The sequence below is a fragment of the Chiloscyllium plagiosum genome, chromosome 34, assembly GCF_004010195.1.
Source record: "Chiloscyllium plagiosum isolate BGI_BamShark_2017 chromosome 34, ASM401019v2, whole genome shotgun sequence".
NCBI lineage: Eukaryota > Metazoa > Chordata > Chondrichthyes > Orectolobiformes > Hemiscylliidae > Chiloscyllium > Chiloscyllium plagiosum.
In genome coordinates this window covers 31,423,490-31,445,375 of record NC_057743.1, presented here as the reverse complement: position 1 = coordinate 31,445,375, position 21,886 = coordinate 31,423,490, and the positions used below count along the sequence as shown (strand labels likewise).

The 21,886-nt window shown below is 38.1% G+C and overlaps 1 protein-coding gene across 2 annotated transcripts in view; it reads right to left on the bottom strand.

Moving 5' to 3' along the window:
• Window positions 1–4,369: 4,369 nt before the first annotated feature.
• The window catches only part of ttc34 (tetratricopeptide repeat domain 34), a 76,743-nt gene continuing 59,226 nt past the window's right edge, over window positions 4,370–21,886 (bottom strand). For both annotated transcript variants that reach the window (XM_043676069.1, XM_043676071.1), the window contains 3 exons: window positions 18,127–18,397; window positions 15,845–16,059; window positions 4,370–7,811 (listed from right to left, as the gene is read on the bottom strand). In XM_043676069.1, coding sequence (XP_043532004.1) covers window positions 7,290–7,811; window positions 15,845–16,059; window positions 18,127–18,397 — 1,008 coding nt within the window. In that variant the 3' untranslated portion in view covers window positions 4,370–7,289. The remainder of the gene's footprint in view (window positions 7,812–15,844; window positions 16,060–18,126; window positions 18,398–21,886) is intronic.

The following is a 21,886-nucleotide window of genomic DNA, read 5'->3' as shown; positions in this document are numbered from 1 at the left end:
CATCTGTAGAAGTTGAAGTAGGTAAGGGTCCCAGTGGACATGCCAAATTTCCTGAGCCACCTGAGGAAGAACAGGCATAGTTGTGCTTCCTTGAGTGTTGCATTTACGTGGGAAGTCCAGGACAGGGTGTCAATTATCATCATTCCGAGGAACTTAACGTTCTTCACCCTCTCAACCTCAGCTCCACTGAAGTAGATGGGGAAGGATGTTTTCCTCCTTTCTTTTTGAAGTCAATGAGCAGTTCTTTAATTTTACTGACATTGAAAGACAGGTCATTCTCATCGCACCACATCACCAAGCCCTCTACCCCCCCCACCCTCTGCATTTTGATTTGTCGTTGTAGATAAGATATCTAACAATGGTACATTATTGCTGTTGCTTATTGAATCATCGACAATTTGTTTCCCTTGATAGGTAAAGAACTTATTGAACTGTTCAAAATAGAAGACATACTTAATACATGATTAATGGCCCCTTAGTGGGCAGGGTTTATGTCCACGTGATTTAAAAAAACATTTCAACCACTCACTGGAGTTTTACTCCACTTGGGATCATGCTGAACTGGTGCAAGATGGTGTTTCTGAGGGTACTATCACCTTGTATAGTATCAGTAAATCCTACAGCAATCAGAACAGAACCTTGGACTCACCTGAAAATACTCCGTCTTCAAAGCTGGCAGTATAATTGTACTTTTGTAAATTCATTTTAGACAAAGATCTCTCTTTCTCTGTCAGTTTTACAAACAATGACATTATAGAACATCAGCACACGTGCTGTCTGTGATGTGACTGATTTGTCCTTTTTCCTGCCTGTGGTGAGACTGTAAAACTCATTAGCCCCATTTACTACACACTGTAATTAAATTGCAATACTAAGGCTCCACAGCTGCCTGCAAGATGCTGAGAAGGTCAATTAAAGATCAGTACTTGGTAAATATGACTAATACTGCTTTAAATAATAAACACATAAATATGCATAAAGTATGCACAAACAAACATACACATGCATATAGTAGGCGGTGTATCTACACCACAGATGCAGGCCATTCAGCCCAACTGATTGATGCCAGTATTTATGCTCCTTACAAACCTTCTTCTAACTCTGTTCACCCAACCCTATCAAAATGCATTTCTATTCTGACTTGTGTTTTTGATATTTTTCATAGCTACTTCTTATTGAATTATTCTTTACTACCCTTGGGAAAGACGATTTTTCCTGAATTCCTTCTTGAACTTATGATCGTATATCTTTGGCCATTAGTTTTGTTATTTCCCACAAATGAAAACAACTTCAATATTTCTACATTATCAAGACCCTTTATGATTTTATAGATCTTTAGTTGGCTACCCTTCTGTTTTTGGAAAGGATATAACCAGCCTGTTTTGTATTTCCTAGTAGGTATTGCCTCTCAGCTTTGGTAAAGGGGGCGTAGTAGCATAATGATATTTTCACTGACAGTAATCCAGAGACCCAAGCTAATGGTCATGAGAACATGGGCTTAGATTCCACTGTGGCAAGTGAAATTTGAATTAAAAAGCTGGCCTGATGTTGATCTTAATACCACTGTCAACTGCTGTAAAAGACCATCTGGTTCACTGAACAAATGCAAGTTATTTTGCACTACCCACTACACTTCCCTCAACTAACAAATGCCATATACGAAGTTGCTGCCTGTACATTCTGTTTCTAGAAGTTTGCTGTGCTTACCTCAGCTGCCATATTTGACTGCTAAACCCTTGTGCTGTGATTCATACATAATTCATTAAATGTGACATGTTTTTGGACATCATGAGACACAGCTACAGACTTGAGTAATTTAGCAATTCTTCATATTCCCATGGCTCTTCTAATGTCTTGACTGGTAAAGAATTGTGAAAATAGCCAGAAAGGTCACAGTTTCAATTCCCTATTATACCATAAATAATTTCAGCCTATCCGGAATCTTATACTTGGCCTCAAAAAACATTGGCTAAACAAAGGAAACAGAGTTTTTTTTCCCTGATCAGTATTTAGTGACTCCTATTGTCTTTCTGTGAATGCAGAATCACCTCTGTTATGGTAACTCATGACAGAATCAGAACTTGGGGCCTTCTCTTTCTCTAAAAAAAAACTTAGCAATAAATAGGAAAACCATCCTGATTCCAGCTCCCTTGGAAACTTGGAGCCACCATCTTAAATTGTTGCATCTGTCTATTTCAGCATGGTTATGCACCAGCAGCTCTTGAATTTTACCAGTTAGATATACATGGGTTTGGGTACGTTGTCAGAGAAGGCTTCAACAGTTATTGCAGTGCACCTTGTAGGTAGTACATACTCTTTTCCACCAAACACCAATGATAGATGGATTGGTTTGCAACTCAGAAAGGAAAGAAATAAATGGATGTTGCTAGGTTTCAAACTCTAGCAAAGAATTGTGCAATATTTTTGTTGGAGCAGTATCTAATCCAAGGTGGAGATACTGATGGTGTTGTACAATAAATCTTTAGAGGAGCCATGAATTGAGATAGAGAGAAATTTTGATATTCTTCCGAGTTCTCCTTGCCAATGATTTAGAAATCCCAGTGCTGAGAACTAGGAACTGCCATGTTAGTGATAATGACCTAATAATCAATTGCTTGTGAGGAACTGACTCACTATTTAAAGGAGTAAAACAGATAATAACGTTACAAAGCAGACATCACAGAAGACCAGTTTGGGGGTGGAGGCTGGGGGGGGCGAGTGGTGTCTGTGTATTTGTGAGGAGTTTGCAAACCCAGTGGACTAATTGCCAGACAGAGTCCTAATATTGTATACACACAGCATATGGAGTCCTTAAAAGATGAACTCTCAAAAGGAAAGGAACATAGACAATTATATATCTAGCTCCTGTTGGAAAGGAGCCACACTGTTGAGGGAATAGATTGGGCAAATTGATTGGGGATTTGTTCAAAAAATTTCAGTAGGGACTAAGTGGAAAACCCTTCAAAAGACACAATGCTGAAAAAGCACAATATATACGTAAAATAAGCTTGCACATTGCAACCCTGAAAAGCAAAGAAAACCAATCAAACTCTGCAGGGAAAGAGAAGTGGGTGATTGGCCAAATACAGGTACATGATTAAAAAAGGTGGTAGTGGCAGCAAAGTTAAATTTGAAATTGTCAAATGTCAAGATTATTTGACAGGAATAACTTTGCTTTCAGCATTCTTCGAATAAAGATTTGAGGAAAACTTTCAGAAAACTCTTAAATTATTTCAATACTTTAGAAATTGTGAAAAGGTTAGAGAAACTGGGATTATTCTCCTCAGAATAGAAATAGTTAACAGATTTGATAGAACGAGGAACTGCAGCTGATGAAGATCTGAAACAAAAACATAAATTGCTGCAGAAACTCAGCATATCTGGCAGCAGAGAAAAAGAGTTAACGTTTTGAATCCAGTGGCTCTTTTTCAGAGCTGAATTCAGACCTGCTGAGTTTCCGCAGCAATTTCTATATTTGAATCAGATTTAATAACAAATTCTTCAAAAGGGAATTGCATATATACCTGAAAAGCAGAAATTTGCAACGTTAAAAGTGAGTACAGAGGAATAGTCCTAACTGAATAGTTCTCTCAAAGAGAACAAAGAATAATATAGAACAAGAACAGGTCCTTTGGCCCTCCAAGCCTATACCAACACACTAGCCATAGGCAAGGGCTATATGGCCTCTTTCTAAATATAATTCTATAAAATCAAAATTCCTGTTATCTTTGCCACATTTAAAAAAAAAACAAAAATTAGTTTACAGAATGCAGTTGTGTATTATTGTGAAATCAAGCACTAACATAAAAAAACAAAGTTGTCAATCTTGTTTTTGATTGTGTTTTAAGACTACATCAACTGAAATTAGATGCTATTTCTCTAAAGTAATTTCGATCAAATAGGCTGTAATGAAGAACCTGGATGAATTTGATCTTCTTCTCAAATGATCATTTATTGTAATAAATGTACGTTGTACCACTGACAACATAATTGCTTAAGCATTTTACATAATATACAATTACAATCTTTGTTAGTTTACTGTCTAGTCAAAACAGTCTACTATGCATAGCATTAACACCACAAAAGGCAAAGGCATCTCACAATGCAGTGAGAGAGATTTACAGCATAGAAACAGACCCTTCATTCCAACTTGTTTATGCTGACCAGTTATCTTAAATTAATCTAGTCCCATTTGCCAGCATTTGACCCATCTCCCTCTAAGCCCTTCCTTTTCATATACCTGTCCAGATACCTTTTTAAAAGTTGAAATTGTGCCAGCTTCCACCACTTCCTCTGGCAGCTTGTTCCATACACACACCATCGTTGGCATGAAAATGTTGCCCCTCAGGTTCTTTTTATCTTTCCCCCCCACTTTAAACCTACGCTCTTTAGTTTTGAACTCCCTTACCCTGGGGAAAAGATCTTGGCTGTTCACTCTATCCTTGCCCCGATGACTTTATAAGCTCTACAAGGTTAACTCTCAGCCTCCAATGCTTCAGGGAAAACAGCCCCAGTCTCTTCATCCTCTCCCTATTCTTCAAATCCTCCAACCCTGGCAACGTCCTTGTAAATCTTTTCTGAACTCTTTCATGTTTCACAACATCCATCCTATAACTGGGGGACCAGAATTGACCACAAAATTCAAAAAATGGCCTAACTGACATGCTGTACTGACCTCCCAACTCCTATACTCAAGACAACAACAAAGCAATTGAGAATTCAAGAGAAAGCAGCAGACTCAGCAACAGAGAACTCTGGCAAGTTGACTAAATGAAAAACCATGAATTTAGATTCTGAGAAGGTTATTAAATTTTAAGTGTGAAATACCTTTTGGGGAGAGTTCAATATTGAAACTGAGAAAACTAAGGAATGTAATGAGGGTGGAAAGTACAGAAGGGGTTCTGATCAGGTTTCCCTTGTAGGCACTATGTCAGGGATCTATTTTCTCTAGATGGTAGATGGACCAGAAGAGGAAGACAACCCAGGGAAGAGTACCCTAATATTTCATAGCCTGTGCCAACAGCCGGTTTTTCATCTGGTATCTGTAAACTATTCTCAACTACTGTAGTTGTATACTTTTCAGTATAATCAACTAGAGTATCATATCTAAATTGCTGCTTCTTAAACTCAAATCATTTGAAAATTGCCTACAACTGGTTAGCGGCTTATATTAAGCAACTCCAAATCACCAGGTGAGATTGAGTAGCAGGCAAGTTAGAAGTTTATATAGGGAGGTATTTGAAAGGCTGATAAGGATGCTGAAGAAGCTGGGTTTAAAGTAAAGTGATAACAATAGGCTGTATATATTTAAATTCTAGGCTGACTGTAAGGAAACAAAAGTAAATCTATCATGCCACAAAGCAAGTTATTTACATTTACATTGCTAACAGCCAAAGGAATTTCCAAAGTTTCCCACTACCAGTGGGATTTAGGAAAGCAATCAACCCAACTAGCCTTGTTCCAGAGCAACAGACACCCATTTTTCCTTGGGTTTTGAAGTTACAGAGTAAACTTCTGGCCAGCATTTAGTGAACAGCTTGGTGGAAAAGTAAATCAGCAGTTTTTGGATAAAAGCTGTACTCCCAAAACCCTTTGTGAAACTCGCTGGAGATAGTTGTAGGAAATGCCAATCTAAACAAAACTATTAGGTCCATGAAGATCTTTACTTCTGCTCACCATTTACTGCACACATTCTCAACATGGATTCAATCGTATTTATTTGGATCTCAAGATCTGGAAACAAATTGGAGATAAATGTTTCAAGTTAAGGTACTCAGAAATTCTCCATGCTATAGATAGTCAGTTGGATAACTAATTGATTGCCGGTGACCCCTCTGGAAAGTACATGGAGGTGTAAATCTTGGTGAAGACTGGACTTGGTCAGGAAGAAAGTCCTGTTGATGCCAGGACATTTGCATGCACAACAAGAGTGACTATGCGCAGCGTTTCATTCAGTGTAGTTGGTACTGTGGAGTTCACCCTCAGAGTTCTGAGCATTGAAGGGAGCAAGGAGCGAAACCCAAGGAAGGATAATGCAAAATAACTTGGGAGCTTCTGATAACTCAATTTTTATATTTAAACATTCAACACATAATTAAATGCCATCCTCAATTTTATCTCAAATCACTAACTTCCTGTAGCTTGATTGTCAGACATTAAATGAATACTTGTCAAATTACGCGTGTTGGTTTCAGTGAATGTCAGAATCCAACTATGAATTCTATACAAATTATAATTTAATATAAAATAAATACCAATATTAAATACATAATTTAAGAAAAAATGAACTTCCATTTACACAATAGTAATACACACAATCTTATCTTCCTCCTGAAAAAATAGGCTGGTCAGGGCTATGTTGGACTTCTATTAAGTCTTCCACATTACAAAATGGTAGTTATCACTTAGGAAGAAAACACTTATGAGATCCATTCAAATGAAGTATTACTCATTAACTTATAGTCATGGTGTAATCCCAAGTATTCACTGTAAAGACTACATATCCATAGAGTTCTCTGATTTCAATCATACCAATAAAATCCTTATAAAGTGATCTGGCATTGAACACAGAAATAATTAAAAATGACAAAACCTAATAAAAATTTTAAAAGAGCTTTCCATCTACTCTATAAAGGCTCGAGTAACTCGGTGTGTTTATAGCATTCTTTTGCTTTGCAGAAAAAAGGAGACAAAGGAGAACAGCAATGGATCTCAATTTGCGAACAGCAGCCTAAAAAGGCATACGACACAACAGGACCATGAAGAGACATCAAAATGTCCTTGGGCTATTCAGAGCACAAACAGAATTATTGACTTCAAAATAAACCACTTGATTGTTGACCAAAATATAAAACATTTTGAAGCTGAACTGTTTGCCTTTTGTCATTGTTGTAACATTTTAAATTTTTATCATGGACCTCCATTGCCATAACTAGCAGAAATTCAATTCAGACATAGCAGCAATATTGCAATAGTTTAAAGGAAAATCTATGCGCTAATCTGAAAGCAAAACACTGTGGCTGTGGTTTTGACCGATGATCAACACCTGAAACATTAACCCTTTCTCCCACCACAGATGCTGATAGACTTGCTGAGTGCTTTCAGTATTTGAGACTCTTATTTCAGAGGCACTGTCCCTTTAAGTAGTTGCTCTTTTCCTCAGTCCACATTACTGTTCAAGTCACTCTACTCCTGGCAGCCCTAGACCACTTATTTTTCTGAACCTCACTCTTCACAGGTAGATTTTCCACATCATTACTTTGGCAAATTCTTAACAGTGACATACGGTACTAATGAACAACACACCCTGATGTCTCTCGTTTGATCCTAGCTCTCAGTTTCTTTAATTCAGTATTGCTTTCATCAACTATTAATCCGTATTCTGTTAAATTCCATGCTTTTTCATAATGTTGCTGCTTGAAGTAATCACGAGCATTTTGGTGGAAGTGTTGAGCCAAGTTGAGCCGTCCTGGCCTACTGGAGATATTGGTTAATGCCACAGACTGATCTAACTGTAGGGCTTTTATGTAATTGTTGCATGCCTCCTCTTCCTTCCGGATAAGGAGTTGGACATACCCAGCAGAACAGTAATCTTGTACTAGCTCTAGGGAATTGCTGGAGGTACTTCTCTTAATGATCCCCTGTAGGTCCTTTAGTGCCCTCTCGTATTGCTTTGATTGGATCAGACACCTTGCACGTTGGCGAATGTACTTAGGTTTATTTTTACTTGAAAGGACAGCCAGTGTGTAGTAACTCATTGCCTTCTCCAGCTGATTCCCTTTTGTCAAAATATCAGCTTCCTGCGAGGCCACCTGTAAAAGAGAACAGCCAAAAAGGTGCCATTAGAGTTCCATGAATTATAAACATTGTCAAGTGGGAGATGAAAAAAGGATGGTACGTAGTATCTGTACCTCAAGGTTCCATGTCTAATTATCCCAAACAAACAGATGAAGCTTGCCCACCAATTGGAGGCCAAGACTCCCAAAATAGGCACTATTTTACTGCTAGTCTCACTACTTTTTTTGGTATGGATGTTCCTGGCAGTTTTTGCTCCTCACAGTGCAGTATCATAAAGGCCTTGTCCATGATTAAGTTTGGTTAGAAAGGAAGTTGAAATAAAATTGGTGATCTAGATTGCAATTTCCTTCAATTTGAATCCCATGTCAATTTTCAAGTAAAAAGCTGGTATTCTTTGTTAGATTTCTAAAGCAACTGCTAGCTCTACTCTGGAAGCTAGAAAATTCTGATTGGAAGCAGTGATTAATCAAGCATTGGATCTTCATAGATGTCTACTGCTCTACTGTAGACATGCAAGAAAGATATCAGACAAAACCAAGAATCTGTCAACTCTACCTTGTTGACAGATGGAAAATGGCTACATGTGTGACATATACACATGTACAACTATCCTTAGACTCTTCAAAAGTAACAGTGATGCAGGCTGGTTTACTGGTTGCAAGAGGCTGGGGCAAGAAACTTGGGTAAATCCAAAAATAACTGATACAGTCTAGGACAATTGCCATTGCTGGAATTCAAACTATTCATTGCACTGATTATTTACCAGAAGGTTCCATGAAAAACACCCTCTACAAGAGGTTGACACCATGTCTTTTATATTTTGTTATTTGTATCAATCTACAGGGACTAAAAAAAGTAAACATTACATTAAATGTTAAAGTCCTGGAACAAATGAAAAGCTCACATGATTTGGGCAGATTATCACAGATGATTAGAGATGCAAATGTAAGATTGGGGAGAATTCGACAGCAGCTTTGACAGAATGAGGTTGGAGTTTAATATCAAAGAAAATGAATTGTAATCTTAGGAAATGAATGCTGATGTGTTGCATTTTGTCATTTATGGTATGTGCCTCAGAGATATGGATTATAAATAAATTTGATTGATAACCTGAATGCATTTCAGAAATGGGCCTCGAGAACCATGTTCCACAAATCTTACATAGACACAAAACTTAAAGTTCCAGAAATAACTGGAGAGAATAATAAATTAATGCATAAGCTCAAGGAGAGAAAAATAGAATATTTTGATCACATTAGAGTAAATGGTAGAGTTAATGAAAGGAAAGATTGATGAAAAATGTGAAAAGGAGAGAGAAAGAAGAGAAAATGAATACAGATGGAATTGGCCTGTGGGATATGTAAGGGTTACAGAGGACAGACAGAGAGAAACGATGGTCAACCTTCTGGGAAGAAAAGCTTTAGGATCTTTAAACCAAGGAATACGGTTATTGCCATAAAACAGAGGCATGATTTCAGTGTTCATCCACTCTGTTGCTACCTGCAAGGATTGTGTGACTAGATCACTTCCGCTTGGAAGGTGCCTGTCTCAGAAGTTCACCCAGAAAGCTCCTCTAAAGATAAGTAGGCAACCTAGATCAAAGAGATTGGTGATAATATCTCATCCATTTTCATAACTTAGCACTGAGAAACCAATCTTAATTGAAATGTTAGGAAATGTAGTAAAATAAATTGTTGGCTGCAATCAGAAGTTTAGGTGGCAATTCCAATGTACAACCATCCAGCACTTAAACACAAGACATATACTTGGTAGTGTGGATGAGCAGAGGGATCTTGGTGTCCATGTACACAGATCTCTGAAAAGGGAGTGTGTGAATAGTGCACTTCCTCACAATAGTGAGTGAATCGGTATTTCTGTGTGGTGTGTGACTGTAGGACAATTTCAAAATATGCAGATACTAAACCTGGAAGAATTATAATGTTTGTGATGGACAGTGTGGAACTCCAACAGGACAGTGACACATTGGTGTAGTTTTCAGGTTTATGGCAGATGAGGATTAATGCAGAGCAGTGTGAGGTGATGCACTTCGGTAGGAAGGACATTGAAATACAGTATAAAACAGGCTGTAAGGTTAGCAGTGGTGGACTCTCCCTCTTTGTGGGCATTTAAGCGGGCATTGGATCGGTATATGGAGGATAGTGGGTTAGTATAGGTTAGGTGGGCTTGGATCGGCGCAACATCGAGGGCCAAAGGGCCTGTACTGCGCTGTATTCTTCTATGTTCTATTTCTAAATGACAATGGTAAGGGTTAGGAGACATAGGGATCTTTTTTAAAAAAATACTACTTATGCTTCCAAATTATTCATTTCAGTAAAATAAAAAGCATTAAACTCCACTAGTCAAATATGAAACATGTTAACTTGCACATGACTCATGCAATTCTTGAGGTATAAGAGTTTACAAATATACATCTTACTTTTGATTAACTGCATAGCAATAACTGTGAGGTCAAATGACTATATCAACAAAGTACAAAGGTCATGAGATGTGTTTTTGGAAGCAGATCAGTCCAGTTCAATAAAATGAACATAATTCAGTTAATTTCAACCAGTAGTGGCTGAATTGCTGTCATCTGATTATGGAACACAGCTCTTAAAGAGTTACTGCAGTTATGGAAATCAAATCTGTGCCAGCTTTTCTATTAATGTGCTTAGCCACTGTGCAAGATAATGCACTTTTCATTATTTCTGTTTATTGCAAGCTGTTGACGAAAGTCCCTGTGATGAGAGAGAATACAAAAGCATAATAGTTGAAGGCTAACACATATATGAGTTTGAAACGTACACATAACAAGATATGCATTCTGCAGTGTAGTGAAGCTTTTTTTTGTAGATTACTGACTTAAAAGATCAAACACTTCATAAAGCTCCAATCCAAACAATTCAACACAAAGGCCTGATTTTTGTAATACAGAAGGAAACGTTTACCGGAAGAAAACAATTGCTGGGAGACATTTACAAAAGGCAATGTAGCAACATCTTCATTATGAAATCTCGTTTAGAACTGACTAAGCCATTTCCATTTAACAAAGAAGAAATCAAAACTGAAAACAATGGTGTATCTTTTGGAATGGCAATCGGAGGTACTGGAGAAGTCATTATTATTGATCTGTAATTAGATGCAATGAGTCTCAATTTTCCTTACATCTGCAATGTATGCAGAGAGTAGCAAGCAAGCACCTTGCTAGCTAAGAAATTGTTAGCAGTTGAATATCTAGTTCAAAAGGGTGCAAGATGTGTAGAAATCCTGTTAGAAAGATCTGTATAATGAAACAGGGCAATCACTAGTTCATTCACTTCACTGGCTTAATATGTTACTAAAGAAGGAATATAACATTTGAAGCTCTTATATGTTGACCCTACCCATATGAGTAGCACATTGGTATGCTATAACTTCATTGTATTGTAGATGTTTGGCTATCCCAAATGCTTGGGTCAAATCTTGGAGTATGTAGGGAACTGATTCACAAAACAAACTCCATTGCACCAAACAAAAATTAAAGTCATTATTAGAAATAAGAGCTCTGTATGATCAAAACCTGGAGCTCAATTTCCAGCGTACTCTTATTAGATTGTGACAATGGATTCACCATTGTTTGGGCAAGCCTTCTCAGGATTTCTGGCATACCTGCCTGACACACCCGTGTTTCTTTCTGCAGGTTGTGGCTGGGTACAGATGCACATCATCTACATTGATCTGTTCTCCAGCAGTCCTCCAAGTGCCAGCAAGTTGGCAGTTTCTTTCTCCACAGAGGACAGACAAGTTTGTAGTGATGTCACTGGACTATGTCTTAGTGTCCTCTTGTTTAGGTACCCACTAAGGTCTCTGCACTGGCGAGGGTGAAGGTGAGTGTCTTGCCTTACCGATGCATCCTTGAAGGATTCACAGATCTTCCTCACCAGGGACGGTGGCTACTATTGTTGTGCAGGATCATGTGTTGTACTAGCGTCTACAGAACAATGAATTAATTTGGAATGAAGAACAGGTTATGCAGAATAAGGTGTTTACCTTCCTGCAAATCTAAGAAGATCAGAACACAATGCTATGCTCCTATGACTGGGACGGAGTAAAAAGGTGGTGGCGCATTTACCTTTGCAGAAATAGGAGATCATTGACGTTTATTACTGTGCACCTTTTCAGTACTCTGCGATGATCTTGTTCCAGGCTGGACAACTCTAATGAGATGGAATACTGGCACAGTCACCTGGGAAGAGTCACCTCCTACCAGTGACTCTGTCCAGCAGTGTCAAGTGGGCTTCACTGACAAACCTGAGAGCTCACCTGAACTTCTGAGAATTGAAGGGTGACCACTACAGGCCAAGGGGCGATCTTGGCTTGCAACAAGTGAAGTGGTGTGCAGCTGGTCTTTAAGTAAGTCACCAGAAACTTTAACCCAGAAGATCCCACCAGTGGCCTGCCATCTCAATATTGGATCCTTTGAATAACACTCTCAACATTTCATTCGCACAGATAATAAGCTGAAAAACATGTGATCGCATGAGATATTTTAGCCAGGTATTAGCTGATATGATACTAACTAACATGCTCAATGCCATACTTTAACTTCAAAATCCCAGCTTTGATTTCTGCACATCTTGCACCCATTCTTCCATTCTCTGTATCTATACTTTCTCACTTTTTATCTTGTTTTCCCTGTAAGCTTTTCTCTTGGGAATTCCAATTTGTTATAGGGTCTGATATAGAGGTGCTCGTCAAATACAGTACCATGACCAAGGGCCAATACCCAGATATAAAATTTTACAAAGACTATTGGATGAGTGGTGCACAAGGACACAGCGGCTACTAAAACATCATCTTTAAGGCTGTCCTAATTCACACTGTTTCCAGCAGGAGTTGCCAATATGATGATTTGAAATCTTGCTGATGTCTTTTGTTATGAAGATGTGGGTATACCTTTAAGAGAATTAAAAGCAGCAGAACTACTGGACCCAGCACCAAGTGTACTCAAAAATTGTAACGATGTAACATTGGGTCGAATCACTCAATTAGTTCATTGCTTGGAGACAAAAACAAATTCAAGTTCAGCCAATCAGTTTAAATTATACCAGAAACAAACTCCAATTAAGTTGGAACTGAGTATATTGACAATCTTAAAAGCCAATGACACAATCAGATGCTTTAGAGTATAAGACTGGGGAAAATTGAACAGTTGAGGGGAGAACTGCCACGACCCAGCATGTAAACAGACTGCTTGAAAATAGCTCTCTCTTAAAAGTACTGTTTCGATCAGTAACCTGTGATGCAGAAATTCCTAACAAGGAGAAAAGAAGGCACAGTAAGATCCGAAGACAAGAATCCACAGCTGCCTGGTTTTGAGATAAGAAGTGGTGTTTTGTAAATCTTAATTGGGAGTTTTATCGGACTAGTATATACAGAAGGAAAGGTAAAAGATAGAGAACGAAATTGAAAACAGTGGTTAGTTAATTATGCTTTATTATACTTTAGCTGAAACGTTATTGCTGGAACAGCACAGCAGGTCAGGCAAATAGTTGTTAGTTAATTATTCTTTATTATACTTTAAGAAATAAAGTTGTTAATTTTTACTTTACATAGTTCTTGGCCACTCAAATTTTACCTATTACAGCAGTGTCGTAACACTTTCTCCTAATCCACAAATATCCTACTGTTATGCACTGCAGTTCTGACTGAGATCATCCAGCTCGGTATAGATTGGAGATTAACTGATTTTAATAACTTTACAAATTTAAATTTGTCCATACTAAAACTTTTTATTCTATAGCCTGCAGCTGAATTTTTCCCATATTTTTGCAGAGTATAATTTTTCACTCTCTTTCTCTCGTGAGGCCCAGTGAGTTATCTTGTGTTATTCTTCAAGCTTGGCTCATTAACTCCCTATCATGCCCCATTGACTTTGCATCCAATGCTACCACAAATTCTCCCACTGATGTTAGCTGATGTATTTGCCTCTCCTGGGATATTTTGGGATCCTTAGTACCAGTGTCACCTTTAAAAAAAAAAATGTACCGTCAAGCATGGTCAGCCCAGAGCTGCCTTGCATGGTTCATAATTTTTGCCATAACCTTGGCAGATAAGGGGGAAAACTAGAGCCTCATTTAGGGACTGTGATCTGGAAGTCCTAGTGGACAGGATGGTGCAGAGGAGGAAAGCACTCTTCCCACAGCACCTGCAGTGGGGGCCAGAACACCAAACAATGCCAACTTAGACTGAAGTTGCTACAAGTGTTACTGATTAGGAGAAAGGGAGGACTGCAGATGCTGGAAAGTCAGAGTCAAAAAGTGTGGCCCTGGAAAAGCACAGCAGGTCAGGCAGCATCGGAGGAGCAGGAAAACAGACATTTCAGGCATAAGCCTTTCATCAGGAATTCCTTTTTTTCTGTCTTTCCAGCCTTAGGTAAACCCATCAATCAAACAATAATTGATTAATTCAGAGGGAAAATAAAATCATAGATGAGTAACATTCCAAACAGTGGACTTCTGGCCCCATTTCAGCCTGAAGTTTTGTTTTCAGGAGGGGGCTCACGATGGTTATAGGAAAATCCTACCCTTCAACTTAGTGTATTCTTCAATTCAGTAGCGAGGATATACTCATTGTTTAGGTGTCACCTTTCTGTTAAGGCATCAAATTGTAGGCAGAAACTCCTACAATTTTTGCTCAGTGTTTTTAGCCAAAATTCTTCAACCATCTCTTATTAAAATTAACCTAATTATTTGCCTGATCACTGCATGAAAATTGATGGCTGCACAGACTATATAATAAGTGTAGCAACAATTCCATTCTAATGGATCAAAAATATCAAAAGAAATTCTCAAACCTGCTCCAACAAGATCACACCTACCATTTTTCATCAACTCCACTTTCCTACTTCATTTCCATATGCCTCAACTCCCTTCAAATGTCCAAAAATCAAATACGTCAAATCTTAAATAAACTTAATGAATGAGCACCAATGCTCTCTGGAGTACAGAATTTCAAGGATTCACTATTGTCAGTGAAGGAATTACTCATGGCAGTGGAGAAATGGCCAACTACCTGTCCTGTTATTATAATCCCTAGTTTGACACTCTTCAAACTAGGGAAACAGCCTCTCACCACCTATCCAATTAAGCCCTCTCAAAAAGGAGAAAAAAGATTTATACATTTCACCTAAACAAAGATCATAAGACATAGGAGCAGAAATTAGGCCATTCAACTCATCGAATCTGCTCCACCATTCAATCATGGCTGATAAGTTCTCAACCATGTCTCTCTGTAACCCATGATCCCCTTGACAATGAATAATCGATTTATCTCAGTGTTAAATATACTCAATGACCTTCGCAGCCTTCTTTGGCAATGAATCTCATAGATTCACCACGCTCTGGCTGATGAAATTTCTTCTTAACTCTGTTCTAAAGGGTTTTCCCTACACTCTAAGGATGTGGTCTTGGAGCCTAGTCTCTCTAACCAATGGAGACATCTTCCCAACATCCATTCTGTTCAGGCCATTCAGTACGCTGTAAGGTTCAATTAGATCCCCCCCTCCATCATCCTTCTAAACTCCTAGTATAGACCCAGAGTCCTCAAATATTCTTCATTCTTCTGACCTCCAGATAACTTAGGTCGTTTCTAAATCTTTGCTCACAAGATTGCCCTGCCATCCTAATAACCAATTTCGTGCAATCTTCGTTGTACTTAAGGCAAATACATTATTCCTTAGGTAATGAGCCCAAAAGACTGCATATGTTCTACATTCCCTCAACTTTTTTTCTGTTGCTCCGTATATCTCCAATGTCTGTGTACTATAATGGCCTCTGGAATCAAAAGTCAATGCATTTTCACACATCAGCATGCTCCAATTCGAAGCAGTGTGGGCAGCTTAGAGGTAACATTGCACAGATCTCTGCAGAACTCTTAATAGCAAAATATCCTTGTTCTCACAGTGCAATTATTTTTATACAATTCATTGCATGACCAGCATTCAATGCGCTTCCCCACATGCTCCAGAGCAGATGATGGTCTGGTGTCTTGAATCATAAAATATTACCTGAGCCATATGGTAACGTGATTTGTTATCCAGGAACAGCAATAGAAATTGCAAGTCTTTGTTGTCCTTTTCAGCAAGGATGCTCAGATTCTGCACAGCATGCTGGACATTCTCTCTCTTCATTTGAATGAGCCCATACCTGGCCAAGGCAGCAGCATCATTAGGAACTGGTCCAAACTTCTCCTGCAGATGTTTTAAGGCATCATCATACATTTCTGCAGAAAGAATACATTTATGAGATGCTGTTTCTGAAATCTGGGATTACAGCTCATGTCAAAATGAGGGCATTTAAAATGCAACATCTTGGACAGGTTTCATGGCTACAAATTTGCTTGTTCTGAAGCCCAATTTCAGAAATATTATAAAAGTTCCAAGGAACATATGTGGTACATTAGATTTAGTCTAAATTTGTATATCATTGTATTAATGCTATGATTAAAACAAATTTTCTCAACAAAGGAAGATTTATGCTCATCAGATAAAAGAATTCTTTCAAGAATATGGAGGTAAAAACATCCAAGATATTCTCTATCCTTTTGATCTCCTGTCCGTTCATATTGTCTTTAGATAAAACACAGAATCATAGAAAAGTTATAACATAGAAAGAGGTCACATAAGAATATTGTGCCTGCGCTGGCTGAATAAAGGAGTCACATAGTCAAATCCCATTCTTCCTGTTCGGGAAAGTAGGTCTTTACTGTTGACTCTATCCAAGTCCCTCAATTAATTCACCCCTCAGCCAATTCTATTCCAAGAAAAACAAGCCTGGCCTATTGAATCTTTCCTTACCTGTAATAGTCAAGCTTTGGCAACTTTGTTGTAAATGTTCTCTGTACTCTCTCTGGAGCAAATCAGAGAATCATGGAATTGGTACAATGTAGGAAGACGCCATTCAGTGCACCTGCTCTGAACATGTTGACTTGGAAAAAACATGAGTTTGTCACCAGCATGTTTCTATTTAACTAATCATCCAATGTCCCCTTGAATATTTTGACTGAACCTGCTTCCAATACACTTCTAGGCAGTGCATTCGAAACCCAGACATCCCATTCTACAAAAAAAATAGTGTTTCTCACCTCGTACTTGCATCTCCTCTAATGTGGCGACCATACCTGAAAACAAACCTCCATCTGTGATCTAATCAATGTCTGAAATAGTTCTCAAATTACACCTCTGCTTCTGAATACCTCACCTCGTGAAGGAAAGGATTCCATATGCTACATGTACTCTCTTATCTAATTGTTATGTAACTTTATGGAACTGTGGACATGTGCTGCAAGGTCTCTCAATTTTTCTACCTTTCATGATTTCCTCCCAGTTAGCTTGCATTTCCTTGCCCTCCCCAAATGCATAAAACCGCACCTTTCCAGATGGAATGTCTGGAAAAGTGGCAAATGGAATTCAATCATACCATTGATATAATCCTGCAGTTCAGGCGAAAGTGAGGATTGCAGATGCTGGAGATTACAATCAAGATTAGAGTGGTGCTGGAAAAGCACAGCAGGTCAGGCACCATCAAAGGAGCAGGAAAATCGACATTTTGGGCAGGAGCATGATTCCTGAAGGGCTCCTGCCCATAATCATGGGGTCGGCAACCATCCTTTTCATTGTTGACTACTTGCCTCATTATTGTGCCGTCTGCAAATTCCCTATCATATGTCCTACATGTGTATCTAAATTATTACTACATACCACAAACAGCAGACGACTCAACACATAGCTTTGCACTCAAAAACCATTGGTCAACCATTATTCTTGGTTTCCTGATCCTGAGCCATTTCTAATGCTCCACATCCTCTGTCTTCCATGGGTTTTAACTTTTTCTGACCAGTCTATATGAGGCATTGTTTTAAGCCTTACTAAAATCCATCTCACTAAATTACCCTCATTGATCCTGCTTGTAATTACTCAAAAAAAATCAATTTAATTAGCAACACAAATGTCCATGCCTTTCCAAGTAAAGGCCACTTCTATCTCTGAATATTGATTCCAGTAACTTATAGAGTCATCTTGGTCATTAGGGAGGTCAACATAACTGGCCCAAAATTATTTGGCCTATTCCGCAAATCCTTTTTGAATAATGATACATTCACCTTCATGGAGGTGATTCCCTGCAGTGATGTCCTTCTCAGGATGCTTGCTTAATCTAATATTTCACATTCCTCCACTTTAACTACAATATCTGCACTTTTTTTGGTTTCTGAAGATGTATGACTGTAAAGACAACAAAAACAAAACAAGTGTCATTTTAAGCTTAATACTTTTAAACTTGTGAGCTTTACCTTCTGCAATCAATATGTCAATATACAGGATGTGCCAGGTTGAACCTCTCCCATTTATCTGGAGTAGAGATTGGCCAATTGCAAGAAGATTAACCAATTCTTCACTGGAGACTTTTGCCTTTGCTTGTGCCATCCTGGTTAGAATGCTAATACAGTGATCATGCAGCCAGCAGCTAATTAGATTTTGAGCTTCAAGCTTCAGAGATGAGATTTCTTCAATTGCCAACTTTTGATCCATCTGCAGAGCTAATACAATGTCCTGTACTGCTTCCTGTTTGGAAAAAAAGTAGAAACAGAGTGAAAGGTCTACCAATTTCAGAAACTTTGAAATGTAAACTATAAAGTTAGATGTAGAATTCTTAAAATTAATCTATTAGTATTGAAAAATGTGGCGTGGGTACAGCACAGCAGGTCAGGCAGCATGCAAGGAGCAGGAGGGTCAATGTTTCACGCATAAGCCCTTCATCAGGAATAACTAATTTTGTGCAATCTTATTGTACTCAAGGCAAATACATTATTCCTTAGGCAATGAGTCCAAAAGACTGCATATGTTCAACATTCACTCGAGTTTTTTTTCTGTTGCTCTGTGGATCTCCAATGTCTGTGTGCTATAATGACCTCTAGAATTGAAAGTCCATGCATTTTCACACATATCAGCATGCTCCAATTCTGAGCGTTGTGGGCAGCTTAGAGGTAACATTGCACAGGTCTTGACAGAACTATAAGTAGCGAAATATCCTTGTGCTCGGTTAGTGTTACTAACACTACAATAAACTGTATTTGCACACTTAATACAGTACAGTATCCTAAGGGATTTCACAAGAACATTAAATAATTTGACACAAAACTATGTAAGAAGATAATGGTGTAGATGACCAAAACCCATAACAGGTCTTAATGAGCATCTTATGGAGGAGAGCCAGGGATTTAAGGAGTGAATTCCAAAGCTCATGGCTGGGGCAGACTGCAGGAAGTTATAAAGAGAGACAATATAAAGTTCTCAAAGAGGCTGTGGTGTGATTTGAAGTCAAGGATGATTCGAGGCTTGGCCAGACTGGGAGCTAATATAAGTCACTTTGCAGCAATTGATGAATATAAGTTAGGAAATGGACATCAGACATTATAGATGTGCTGAAGTTTATGTGAGCAAGAGCAGGAGATTATTGAAACGGTCAAGTCTAGGTGAAACAACAGGGAGGTTTTAGCATCAGCAGAGTTAGGTAATATTGGGAAGCTCGAAGTAGGATGACTGCACAAAAGCTCAACTACCATATCCATTTAGCCTTGTCTTAAGACTCCTGGATAAAAGAAAAAAATGAAATAAAAGGGTTTTTACTAATGCATTTCATTCATGTATCTACCCTAGTCATTCAATTTGATCCACGGTATTATTGTTAAGGCACAATGTTAGCAACTAAACGCTGAATATATTTGTCAAGTTACTTACCCAATTTGAAAAGTATGATTGTAGACTGGTTACATTTTGCAAATACACGATAAATGAATTTTGTGAACTGACCCAAAAAAACCCAAAAAGAAAATAAACAATATGCATGTGGCACAATCAAAGCTTTAGAACTATTTTCAGTCCTGGTAAAAATATTCAGAAACAGCAGTTTTCTGACAGACTAGACATTTTGTAATTAACCTGTTTAGTGATGATATTATGCATCCATCCTGCTTCAGAGGAAGGGACGCTATCACAAGAGCCTTTTTCCACAGTCTATGCTTAAGCAGTTTTCAATGTCCAAATTCAGCTTGCCGAACTGTCTTACAATCAGTGTGGTGGAAATGTACTGATCATCATCAGTAATGAGCAGAAATTAATCAAACTTATTATGAAGCTTGGCAGTTTGGCATCAATGGGATCAGTATTTAAATTACGGGTTGAATTTGTATTGCAGCTATTAGATCGGTGACCTGGCGCTTAAGTTTAAATATCAGTCAATCAATCAGAAATATGTTTAAACTTAAACTTGTGTGTTTCTGTCCTGAAAGAGAGAATCTGATCAGTTAAATGCTTACATTGCAGAAAAGGCACAATATCTCTGTTTTATAAATATGACAATTGTGGACAGATACATTTAAAAAAATTGCCAGGAGTATTAATAAACTTGCCTGGAGTATTCTGTAAATCTGCTTTTATATAAAACACTAATTTCTACTCCACATAATGCTAAACTACTAACCCCATTAAGTTTTGTTTTGGTGTTTGGTAGAGTGCTAACTCCAGATTTATTCAGCTAATCTATAACGTTTGTTATGAAGTTAATATTGCTTTGAACTGATTCAAAATTTGTAATATAAATCCATTAGTGTAAACACTGTAAACCTGGAAGACTTGGATCGGCGCAACATCGAGGGCCAAAGGGCCTGTACTGCGCTGTATTCTTCTATGTTCTACTACTATCGTATCATTTATATTAAAAACAAAATGGAATGCCTATTCAAAAAGAAAATACACTGAGTTAACCAAAATCAGACTGATTAGATTAGATTAGATTACTAACAGTGTGGAAACAGGCCCTTTGGCCCAACAAGTCCACACTGACCCTCCGAAGAGCACCCATTCCCCTACATTTACCCCTTCACCTAACACTACGGGCAATTTAGCATGGCCAATTCACCTGACCTGCATATTTTTGGACTGTGGGAGGAAACCGGAGCACCCGGAGGAAACCCACGCAGACACTGGGAGAATGTGCAAACTCCACACAGTCAGTTGCCTGAGGCGGGAATTGAACCCGGGTCTCTGGCGCTGTGAGGCAGCAGTGCTAACCTGTCAATCTGAAAAGAAAATGACTGCTCAAGACTAAATTTACTGGTGGATTTGCAAGCATTCATAGAAAAAAACATGTACAGAGAAAGTCAAACAAACATTGCCAAATTTCAAATAGTTAACAATTTGAACAGGCAGCAACTTTACAAAACCCAGATCACTGACATAACTCCATCAATATACTTTTACAAAGCAGTAATCTAATAGTACATGATATGCAAATCTGTATTGCCAATGTTTGCAAAGTATTTTGGGTAGGAAAGGCTATCAATGAAATGGTTGGGTACCTCAAGTCGAGCCAGCCAATTTAAATGTTAGCGAGCAGGATTTTTCATTCATGTTCTCACATTGACATTCAGTAAGTTTAACATAAATTGTTATTTCTGAAACACACTTTATTTAATCTATAATTTCCTCTACTAGGATACCACTTTTAAAAATTAAAAAGTGCATGAAATAGATCTCAAAATATCAATCCCAATTTATTACATTGCACTTGAGTCAATGTGCTCAATTAGGCATCCACCAGCTTATTTATCTGTAACCCAGCAATTTTATGGCAATACTTATGCAATTATTAACCAACATATGTCAACACTTTGAAACAGAAATAGTTTGTTAAAATTCCTCTTGTTTTTTAGCCTAAGATGCAATGTCTAGTTGTTAAGATCAACTGATTCAATTTGAATCAGCTGAATTAAAGCAACCAACCAGACAGTGTTTCTTTGATTTGGACCCAAGATGGTACTCAAAGTCACCACTTAAAAGATCCTTAACAACTCAAGTTCTCCTCTTCTACAGTAATTTAAGTGTGTTATTTGATTTCATTTCAAATCTCTGCAACTTACCTTCAGCAATACAGGCTCTAAAAAGCAAGCAGCACACAATTAGATCCAAGAGAAAGTGAAGTGAGAACAAGAAAGTGTTAAGTGACATGACTTATGAAGTTGGACATTACCTTGCTGTTTAAAATAGCAAATG